Source organism: Sipha flava, unplaced genomic scaffold (assembly GCF_003268045.1).
Source record: "Sipha flava isolate LNK unplaced genomic scaffold, YSA_version1 301_pilon_pilon, whole genome shotgun sequence".
Lineage (NCBI taxonomy): Eukaryota > Metazoa > Arthropoda > Insecta > Hemiptera > Aphididae > Sipha > Sipha flava.
Genome location: NW_020272976.1, coordinates 26,219 through 37,350, shown reverse-complemented (window position 1 = coordinate 37,350; position 11,132 = coordinate 26,219). Strand labels below are relative to the sequence as shown.

General features: G+C 27.5%; 2 protein-coding genes across 3 annotated transcripts; one reads left to right on the top strand and one right to left on the bottom strand.

Annotated features, from left to right (window-relative positions):
* Nucleotides 1–3,046: 3,046 nt before the first annotated feature.
* On the bottom strand, nucleotides 3,047–7,775 carry LOC112686236 (TBC1 domain family member 13). Its single transcript, XM_025558441.1, has 10 exons — nucleotides 7,578–7,775; nucleotides 7,313–7,386; nucleotides 7,113–7,238; nucleotides 6,616–6,748; nucleotides 6,187–6,545; nucleotides 5,383–5,584; nucleotides 5,192–5,314; nucleotides 4,844–4,901; nucleotides 4,706–4,773; nucleotides 3,047–3,257 (listed from the first exon to the last, which is right to left on the bottom strand). The coding sequence occupies exons 1-9, from the start codon at nucleotides 7,595–7,597 to the stop codon at nucleotides 4,708–4,710; spliced, it is 1,161 nt and encodes a 386-aa protein (XP_025414226.1). The 5' UTR covers nucleotides 7,598–7,775; the 3' UTR covers nucleotides 3,047–3,257; nucleotides 4,706–4,707.
* A 107-nt stretch (nucleotides 7,776–7,882) lies between these two features.
* LOC112686235 (nibrin) lies at nucleotides 7,883–11,103 on the top strand. 2 transcript variants are annotated; one of them, XM_025558439.1, is made up of 11 exons: nucleotides 7,887–8,160; nucleotides 8,239–8,369; nucleotides 8,435–8,604; nucleotides 8,663–8,822; nucleotides 9,017–9,278; nucleotides 9,348–9,476; nucleotides 9,603–9,781; nucleotides 9,861–9,943; nucleotides 10,006–10,657; nucleotides 10,718–10,864; nucleotides 10,971–11,103. In XM_025558439.1, the coding sequence occupies exons 1-11, from the start codon at nucleotides 8,106–8,108 to the stop codon at nucleotides 11,019–11,021; spliced, it is 2,019 nt and encodes a 672-aa protein (XP_025414224.1). In that variant the 5' UTR covers nucleotides 7,887–8,105; the 3' UTR covers nucleotides 11,022–11,103. The 2 variants fall into 2 exon arrangements, with proteins under 2 accessions (XP_025414225.1, XP_025414224.1); XM_025558440.1 differs by lacking the exon at nucleotides 10,971–11,103 and having other exon boundaries at nucleotides 7,883–8,160; nucleotides 10,006–10,619; nucleotides 10,718–10,827.
* The last annotated feature ends 29 nt before the right edge of the window (nucleotides 11,104–11,132 follow it).

Here is an 11,132-nt window from a genome sequence, read left to right as displayed (position 1 = left end):
ACACACACACACACACACACACACACACACACACACACACACACACATATACATATTTCCACCACAAGTATATGCCGTGGGTATAGCAATGGTAATAATAGTAATAATAATAATAAACGCGCGTATACCGGTCTCGCCGTCGTATGTGTCGCATTCCTAAAATATTCATACGGTCATGGTCGGAACATCAATCATTTACGCGCGCGCGCGCCTTTCGTATTCTAATATACTACACACACACGCGCACACACACATGCTCACGGGTTGCTATGTAAATGTGTACGTGTAAGTGGTGCGTACCGCCGGCAAGCATTTGTCATCACTGAGAGTTGTGCGGTATTCACTATTCGGGTGATCTTCTATATGCACAAGGCACGTCAATCAAATATAAAATAATAATAACAATTACAATAATAAAATATAAACACACGCGTATGTCTAATCTGCGTGTCCATTGCCACCAGAGACGTGTTAAGGCAAGGGGTTGAGTAAATTGCCCCCTAGCGCCTTCATTTTGTAAATTCGCGGCGTACCCCGTTATTGCACTTACGCATCCAGTGGCCCTATGGACCTCAAAGAGGTTAGATATACGAGGATAGTAGATTAACCTAATAGTTAATCAAGATGGGTGATTAAAGACAAAAAAATCTCTCTATAAAATATACGTACTTTGGTAGACAAAATGCATGAAAGTTCCTCGCCAAACGTTGTTCTTACTAATAGAACAGTGGTTCTCAAACTATTTTGTCCGCGAACCCTTATGTTTTCAAAAAAAATTACGGAGCCCCGAAAATCAGGAATTTATATTTTAGACAATCATAATTATTATTTCATATTGAGAAAAACGCACAGTTCAAAATTTCATTTTTTTTAAAGTTCGGATTCTGTCATTTATTGTGAAAACTATGGTAATTTTACGTTGTATTGATATATTTACTTAATTTAATTTTATGAAAATACCAGCCAAGTTATGAAGTCATAATAAACAAATTTTATCAGAAGTCTTACTTGTAAATAAAATTGGTATCACTAAAACGTATAACTCGTTGCACAATTCAGGTAATCATACCAGTGTTTTTCCTCAATAACTAAGAAATATAATAATATTTAAATTCAGATAATTAATATATGCCCACGGAGCCCCCAGACTTCTTCCGCGGAGCAGAGTTTGAGAACCGCTCTAATAGAAGAAGAAAAAATTTGACCGTAATATTACATTTCTTTTTTTTTATTTGTTAAATGATTATTGTATAGTTATTATATATTAAGCTGAATTTCTAGTTTTTTTTTCTCAAACCTCTGTTTTCGGCAACACGCGCACGCCTGCCCCGCTGCAATACACTGCAATAGGTATACGCCGCGCACATCGCTGGGGCTCAGACTTATCAAGTACCACCTACTAACAGTTAATCCGTCCAACGCTACCCCATTGTTTCGTCGAGATTTACATCCAAATGATTTGCGTTCACTCGTTCTGTAAACCGTGCTGCGTACAAGTGTATCGAAAATTGTGACTTACACACACACATACACATTATAAAAAGAATTAATGTACCACTCTAAATGTACGAATGAGAAGTTTATATTTTTTCTATACATTGTATAATATCGTGAGTATACGTATTAAAGTACTTTTGTAGTACATCGTGGGGTGAGAACAATTTCGTAGAAAGATTAGGGAATAAGAAACAGTTCCTACTTTTGAGTAGATAGGTATTCATTTTTCTCCCCTTCGGATTAAAATAAAATTTATCGACTCAAGCATAATAATTATGTAATATTATTCTGTATTATACCATTATATAGAGTACCCGTAATGTATGCTGAGCGTATTATGCAAAATGCGTAGCGAGTTATCTACACAGAAGAATCGGCCGAGAAGCGATGTTTTAAAAAATGCATCTAACAGAAAAAATAATATAATATAATGTATACATTTTGAAAAAGTAAAAAATTTCAAATATCTAGGAGTCATAATAAATAGCCACAACGATTATTATGCAAAAATACGATTACGAATTAGGCTGGAAACTAATTTTACTTTGCGCTGCAGAAAAATTTCAAATCTAAGTTACTATCAAAAAAATTTAAACCGTAATTGTACAGTAAGGTCGTAAATTTTATACACTTGAGAAACTTGACCAACATTAAAAGAGGACGAAAAAAAACTGACAATTATAGGAAGGAAATTCCTCAAACATTTTTTTGTACCGAAGTAAAATGATCAATTTGTTGAGTAAAAAATAAGATCGAATAATAAAATTAAATAACTTTTAGAAGATAAGATACAAATCCTTAAAAGATGAAAATTTAACTGACCAAGGCATATATGAGAATCAAATAATATACTAAGGGATGTACTGAACTGGAAGTCAGAAAGTAAGAGACCAGTGGTCAAAAAAATGTGGATTGACGAACTTAATCAGAACTTCCGAATACTTAGGATCGATAACTTAGAAGGAAATATGAATATAATAGAGATGAATGGAGTAAGTTGTTTAGAGCAATGATGGACCTAAATGATTTATAAAACTGAAGATGAAAAGATTTATAGTGTATATCAAATTATGATTTTTTAAAACACTTAATTTATGTTACATATACTTTTCATCAATTTGTCAACTTCTAATTAAGTAACCAAAAGGATAAGCTATTTTAATTTTAATAAGAACATACTAAAATGTAATGTTCAAAGAATTTCAATCAAAATGTTCATATAATAAGATTTTTTGAAACTAGTTGATCATGCATCAGAATATCAGGCAACATTTTATAATTATTAAGAACATATAATGTGTGTAGGTAGAAAGAAGTAGGTATTTATATATATATATATATATATAAAAAATAATAAAAATGTTCTACGCTTAAACAGCATAATAAAATAAAAATACATTTTTTTTTTTCTTATAAACAAATAGTGTAAAATGATCATTAAGTTTTGTAATAAATATAGAAACATAGAATAATTATAAAGTATAAAAAATCGTACTTCAACACACCACTGAAACTATGCAGTACAACACAAATAAATACAGAAAAATAATAAGAAGAATAACAAGTAGTAAATTTTAGTATAGATTAATAAATATAATTTCACACTAAATAGACTATATTAATAAATAAATCACAGAAGTATTTTGAACGATGAGGAAAAATCACAAACAATATTTTATACTTGTTGATCATTTCCCAGAGAGAGCTTTAGGTCAAGAACTGGATCCATGGAGCTATATCGTGTATTTTCTTTTACTTCGCTGAAAACCAAACAAATCAAATCATTGGGAACATGTATTTACACATTATACCAATTAACTAATATATATGTTAAGACTAAAATCCAAAACATGGCTAAAGTGCACATAATCCGGATATTGGGCACTCTAGCCACACTGGTTGGATAAAGTAAACAATTAACATTTAAAATCATAGTTTTGTACACAATACCCAGCTAAAGTAACTTTAGTTACGATTGTTATGGCCATAGACCTTATACAATATATTTGAGTATATGGTCTATGGTTATGGCTAATGTAAAATATTATTAATAAATTCATAATTATATTTCATTTCAATAAAATTAATTAATATAAACATTAATAATATAATATCAAATATTGTAATATATAATTAATGATATAAGTTACCCATTAAATAATAATAAACTCAGCACTGTGCATGTAAATCAAATTTCAAAACAAATAAATGCAAAAGCAAAGCATCAAGTGTTCTATGCAATTCAAAATGCCATCAAAGTTTACCGTGTTTAAATAAATAATAATAAAAAAAAATATTTTCTAATAAATAGTATTAATAATATCTCATAAAAATAAATTTATTATTGCATCAAATGTAGTTAATTAATATTTAATTTTTAACTTATATGCAATAACACGATCACTAAAGTTACTTTAACCAGGTTATGTGTACAAAACTATAATTTTAAATGTTTATTGTTTAATTTATTCAACCAGTGTGGCTAGAGTGCACAATATCCAGATAATGTGCACTTTAGCCATGTTTCGGACTTTGGCCATAACATATATAATAAGAAAACCATATTTTATTTAGTGTGGACATTATATTAATACTATACTGTATAAAACACTAATATAAAGATAAATAAAAAAATATAAAAATGCTACACAAATATAAGATAGATATGTATTCATATCTGTAGGGGAATTATAATATACATTATAATATGAAGATGCTTCAGATTCCTTGGCTTTTGTGAATGACAGTTAAAATTTAACACATTCTAAGTAAACTCAGTTAAATCAATAATTACTTTTTGCTGCTAGTGTAATTTTTATATATATTGAGAAAAATAAGGCTTTACATAACTAATCATATAAAGTATAATATATTTTAAATTTCATCAAAATTTAACTATAATATTCTTCATCTTTTCTTCTTCCTTTGCCTTTTTCCCAACTATTTGGGGTCAGCCACCCTTGTTTTTAACTTCCACTCGTCTTTATTTTCTATATCCCCTACGGACACACCAATAACCCTTATATCATTTTCAGTCTTATCCAACCACTAATCCATCTAAGCATTCTCATTTCTGCAACACTCATACTCTGTTCTACTCTCCTGTCAATAACCCAAATTAACACTTAAAATTAAATTATAATATATTTTAATAAATTAGATAAATTATGTTTTTTCATTAATAAAAATAATAAATGTATTTACTTACCATCAATTTTTATAATTTAATTCTGCAGCTTTATTCAAAATAACACATGTTTCAACATTTGGATAGTTCTATAAAAAAAATAATTAATACACTTAAAGTAAAAAATAATAAAACTTAAAAAGGAATTAATTAAATTACCTGCAAAAGTTTTACAATTGTCGAAAAATCTCCAGCAAGTATTTGATCTCTGATTAAACTGTATAACAAAATAAATATATTTTGTGCAAATATAATTTAAATTATTTATGATCATTTCATATTAGATAAAACTTTATATAGTCATTGATAATATATTATATTATAAAATTATATTTTAGTTAGTTAAAAAATATTTAATATTTAAAAATTACATGATAAAAATTAAATTAAATAAACTGACTTATTTGAACTTAATCACTTATAACAATTAATAGCTAAGATAATATAATTACATATATTACATTAATATTCAGTATTGATATGTATAGTATAAATGATAAAACTTACACTATCATTGCACAGCAAATATTAATAAGGAATGAGAATCTTTGTGAATCAGAAAATAGAGAATCCCATATCCTAATGACTTCTGGCAGTGAAAATTCTTGAGACAATAATAGTGTCAACCATCTAAATGTTTGTATATTGATAAATATTAATAAATTAACATTTTATGGAAATAATTTTAAAAAACTTGCCTAAAACTATAATATTGAGGATATATTTCATTTTTATTTAAATAATTTTGGACAATTGGGTCATTTTCTTTCAATTTATCTGTTACTTTTTGCATCATTTTTACAATTCCTGTATCAGTCTCATCCAAAGTTTTTATAAAAAAATCTCGAATTTCTGACATTAGATTAGTGAAGACAAAAAAACAGTCTGCCTCAGCATGCTCTAAAATAAAGAATAATTGTTTCTTATAATTATAATTAGGTAAATCATACATTTTATATGTATAATGTTATCAATCCTTTTAAAATTTAGTATTATACTATGTTTGCAATAAGAAATGGATAAGAGTAATAATTGGAAACTACTAATATAATTAATTTGGGACAATACTTACATTTTATTATAATATAAATATATCGTTAGTTATGTATAAAATGTTGACAAAACATAGAGTTGTTAATTTACTGGAAAATAAGTGAACAAGTGTATTTATTCATTGGTATATGTTTTCTGCAAGAATATTTGATAGCATCCTATAACTTTTAACTTACAAGGACTAAAATATGACTAGTCATAAAAACTGTCAAAAGTGATTGGTGTTCTTTATTTATTGATTAAGCTAATAAATAATAATAAATATGTATATATAAAAATGCAAATTATAATTTAATAATTTATTAATCATATTATGCTTAGTAATCACACAGAAATATTGATAATAAAACAAGATTAAATTACAAAAATCAAATACTAAACTCCAATGTATTAATAGACCTAATACTTACATTTTTAAAATATTTAAATTAGAAGTACAATTTTCATACCTTTCATATTGACAATTGGATCGGTGGCAAAGCAATAATAAATTGGACCAATTATTTCATTCATGCCTTGTACATAACCCTGTCCAGGATTTAATTTATAATACACAAATAATATTCTTTCTACCACTTCCCAATGTGCTTCTGAACCTTCATCAAGTGGTTTAAATTCAGATGTGTTAATGGGCTCAGGTTTTTGGGATATTTTAACAATACCAAGGCCTTTACGTTCAACATTTGCACTGTTAAGAAAATGCATGCCTACTCTTCTATTCAATCGCTTAGTACCACAACTGTAAACAACACTAGCTAATGGATAATCAGTCGGTTGTTGGAAGAAGGACAATTCAGGGTGTAATCGCCTACATTTTGAAAGAACGAAAATTATAAATTAGTACCTCATACCAAGAATATTAATCATATTTCAATTACCTGACATCCTTATCAATTTGTGTAAGAGTTTGATTATCTTTAAAAAATGTATTCCACTTACTGGTGGGATCTTCACTCAAGGGATGATCGGATTGTTCATCATCAATTGAACCAGGAGCAACTAATATTTCATCTAAAAAATACAATTGCCTATTTAATAAACTTACTTTATCTATACCTTAAAAATTCTTAGACAACTTAAATAATTTTTAATAATAAATATATATCAACATCGTATAGTATTATTGGTTTTAGATTTTACAAAATTGACATAGGCATATCACAATGATAATGCACAATAAGTTCCATCTAAACGAAGAGGGGAAAACAAAATTAATGAACTATTAAATAGTTAAAAAAAATGAACCAAATCTATCAAGTTTTAAGTTGCTGCCACTTGACATAAATATTATAACATAGAAAGAACTTCTGAGATTTGGTAACATTTCAGTACTATGTGATTAAATTTTACTATGAAAAATTTAATTTTAAATTACCTAACCACTGTTGGTACAATTTCCTATGGTGACATAATTGCTCTTGCCATTTGTTTTTATTAGGCGGTAAGTAATTGAGCAACAATCTCCAACACAATGCTCTGTAACCTTTTTCATCAGGAATACCTGTAAATAAATAAAATAGAACATTTGCATACATCAAATAGAAAAAGTATCTCAAGAAAATGCCCACTGGTTACCATTGAAACAGAACTCTCTTAATTTGGACAAATCAATCTCATCACATTCTAGTACTTGGTCAAGATCCTTCAACCTAAGAACAATAACAAATACATACTATAAAAATTGTTTATGTTGAATTTTTCTAAATATATTTGTGTCGATTCCATTTCTGATGAATATTGAACAATAAATGACAAATTTTGTTCAACACTAAACGTGTAATTTAACTCTAGCAAATCATAACAATTCACGTAATAGATACCTATGTAGCTTAAATATTACCTCAAATCGTACGAAGACATTCCGGGCAGCGACAGTTGAACAATTTTCTTGATATTTAAAATTGTCAGATTTTACATTTAAACACATGCCAAACGTTATTATTATTGTAATAATTTTTTTTTTTTTTTAATTCTGAAAGGACTGTAATCGTTAGACCTATTAAACAGAGTTTGACAGAAACTTCAACGACAAATCGTTTAACTGTTTTATCAAACGTTTCGTTATCTAAACACGGTCGTTTTATCAAAAATGTGCCTGTTATTTCTCATTCTCTTGATAATTTTTTTATATTACAAAAGCAATTGTCTTTTTTTTTTATATTTTTTATAACCGTTTTGAAAATATTGCGTTATCGATAGGCGACCAGTTAGCAACAAATAGATATTATATAGCGTACATTGTGATAGTAAATAACGAGATAGAATATTACCGTGTAGCTAAAGGAGCTGAATGACGAATAGGATTATATTAATATAAACTGTGTGAAGATCAACGGATGAACATTGTAATTTTCATTTGAAAATCAAAATGGATTGTACTGATGTAAAACCGTTGCCCTTATTAACATTGGTGAATGAAAAAAGTATGTATACATCGATCAGTTAACAAGTTATACTGTGTTTTTTGGTTAAAAATACATGTTTGTTCATTGGCATTATAGCACGTGAATGCTATGACATTTTGAAGAAAAAAATCAATTTGGTTGCTCGAGCTGGATTCAAAGGTGACTTTGAAATACCTGATGATACATCTATTAGTCGATGTCACGCGGAAATATTTTATGAGAAAAAAGTATGTGTCTCTAGTTTATAACTCAAAGAGTTCTAATTGTTTGACTTCATCGTTTGAATTTTTAGATAGTTAATAATAAAAACAAACTTATTTTAAAACTTGTCGACAAAAAATCAAAGTTTGGAACATTTATTAACATTGGTATCACTTCAAATGAACGCATTGCTAGTGAATGTCCTATAGTTTTGTCATCAGGTGACAGGATTCGTTTCGGGATAATGGACAGCTTTTGGATGCAAGTTTAATACTTTGTCTTAATCTTGAGAAAACAATCCAAAATTTTTTTAATGTAGTGTTACAGAATACCCTTTTTTGGTTTGTCCATCAACTTTGAGAAGGAACGATAAAGAAATCCTGAAAAACGCTTTGAATCCAATTGGAGGTGAAATAACACATGAATGGACTAATCAATGTACACATCTTTGTATGAATTCAATTATTGTTACAGAAAAGGTAAGAATAAAATTAAAAATTATAGTAGAGAATGTTTTAATTTTTTTTTTCAATTTCATCACAAATTGTTAAAATATTATTTTAATAATTATATTTTTGATTTTGGTTTAGTTAAAATTGCAATTAGTAAACGAAAAAATATCCATTCCTCATTTATATCATAACTTTAATTAAAACTGAATTGTTTGTTTTAGGTATTATTATGCCTGGCATCTGCTAAATCAATTGTACCTATAAGATATTTTATTGATTTATATAAGGCGTTATTGCCTAATTCAACATCTGAACTACCGTATTGTACAGATTATGTACCTAATTTGACTGATAATCTTTTAAATTCCAGTTCAGTGTCCATGAATGTGAATAACAAACGTAAAACTCTATTTTCTGGAAAAATATTTGTATGTTCTACAGTGAACCAATATAATCGTATTTCAAAAATTATAAAAATAGCAGGTAAAATAACTAAAAAATGAGTGTTGATACTAAAATTATTTTAAATACATAATATACTTTGTAATTTAGGTGGAGAAATAATAAAGTATTGTGAAGACACTATGTCAGAGGATGAAATTTTGCAAAGTAAAGTACATATTTTTATGCAACAAGATATATCTTTCACAGAGAATAATAAAAAATATCAACAATTGTTGGGTAATTAAATTTTTTAATATTGTGCATTATTATCTTAGCCATGTAATGTGCACACATTTTTACTTTGATTTAAAATTTATTGTAATATAAAATACATAACTCTAACAAAAAGAAATTACATTTTAGAAAAACTGAAATTAATGAATAAAACACCAATATCAGAATATGATATTGGACTTGCTATAATTCATTCGAGTACTACCAAACATTGTAACCCAGATCACCATAATTCTTTAATTAATCTTCAAACTCAACCCAGTGTATCTGAATCTCATGCATCTGGGATTTTGGCTCCTGAAACCGAGGTACTACAATAGTTCAAAATCATAACTCAATTATATTAAAAATTAAAATATGTATAGTTATTTTATTATTTTATTTTAGGTCTTAATTGTAGAAGATAGTACAAAATTTTCAGTAAATGTTATACCTGACTCTCATTCTAATATGCAACCCTGTTATAAGAGGTAATTAAATTCAATCATAAGTCTTATTATTTAATTTTTTAATTCACAATTTTTTGCCATAGGCCGTTAGAGACTATTATGGATTCTGAAGATATGATGCCAAAAAAACGTATATTAATTTCAAATGACATAGATGACTCCAATACTACTCCGAAAATAAAAGCAGAAGAAAATTTACAACTGACATCATATGAAAGCCTTATACCATCTATCAATAACCTTAAACTTCCTTATAATAATAATGAAATAGTTAATGATGAATCAATAAAATCTGATTCGTGTATAACCACAGTCCAAACCTCACAAAACTCATCAAATAATGACTACTCATCTTTGCTTCAAGTTTCTATAGCTAATGAAAATGTGAGCTATATTAATAGTGTTCCTTCAGAGACGATTAGCATTAGGTCTGGTTTCAAAAGAAAAATATCAAGTGTTGGTTCAATGTTAAATCATGATGATGAAGATGATCCATTCAATTATAAGGATATAGATGAAATTGAAGAACATGCTTCAAAAAAACCAAAAACCAAACCACCAGTATCATTGTTTTATTCAATGTTGGAAGAATCATCCAGTAATAAAAACGAAATTCCAAAATCCATAGAACCAAAAGTCGATAACACAGTAGACCCAAATTTCATCATGAATTTACTATCCTCTGCCAAAGGGACCGGTAAATGCATTGATACTAGTAATCTTGATGATAAATCAGTAAGAAGTATAACAAATGTAATGTATGATTTTTGCAAAACTAACTAATTACCTTTTCAGTCAATAAAGGTGCATGATGAGGATGATTACTTGTTAAATTCTGTCATTGTTGAGACTCTAAACATAGGGATATCTAAATCCAAACAAACTGAAACTATATTTCAAGAAAACAATTCAAATCTTAAAAACTTCAAGAAATTCAACAGAGTAAGTATTTCATTTTATCCTATGTACTTCAGATAGTATATTTTTTGAGGTTTTTAATTAATTTTTGAAAATTAAAATTTATGTTTACATAATTAATTTTGTTTAGAAAGCAAAAGCCATGAAAATTCCACACATTGTTCCCATGCATCTCATCTAAATAAGTCTTATCTTTTATCTTTCTGTTTACAAATTGAATTTTTTTTTTTTTTAATTAAATTTAATTAATTTTTTATTATTTTGTATGTGAACATTTATACTATATAAACTG

Excerpts from the sequence above, each read along its gene's own strand:
- LOC112686236 (XM_025558441.1), bottom strand. The coding sequence starts at position 7,597 with ATGTCTTCGTACGATTTGAG. Across the intron at positions 5,585-6,186 it reads TCCAATTGTCAATATGAAAG|AGCATGCTGAGGCAGACTGT; the intron begins GTATGAAAATTG and ends TCTTTATTTTAG. Across the intron at positions 4,774-4,843 it reads CAATTGTAAAACTTTTGCAG|AACTATCCAAATGTTGAAAC; the intron begins GTAATTTAATTA and ends TTTTTTTTATAG.
- LOC112686235 (XM_025558439.1), top strand. The coding sequence starts at position 8,106 with ATGGATTGTACTGATGTAAAACCGTTGCCCTTATTAACATTGGTGAAT. Across the intron at positions 8,823-9,016 it reads CAATTATTGTTACAGAAAAG|GTATTATTATGCCTGGCATC; the intron begins GTAAGAATAAAA and ends TGTTTGTTTTAG. Across the intron at positions 10,658-10,717 it reads GTAATCTTGATGATAAATCA|TCAATAAAGGTGCATGATGA; the intron begins GTAAGAAGTATA and ends TTACCTTTTCAG.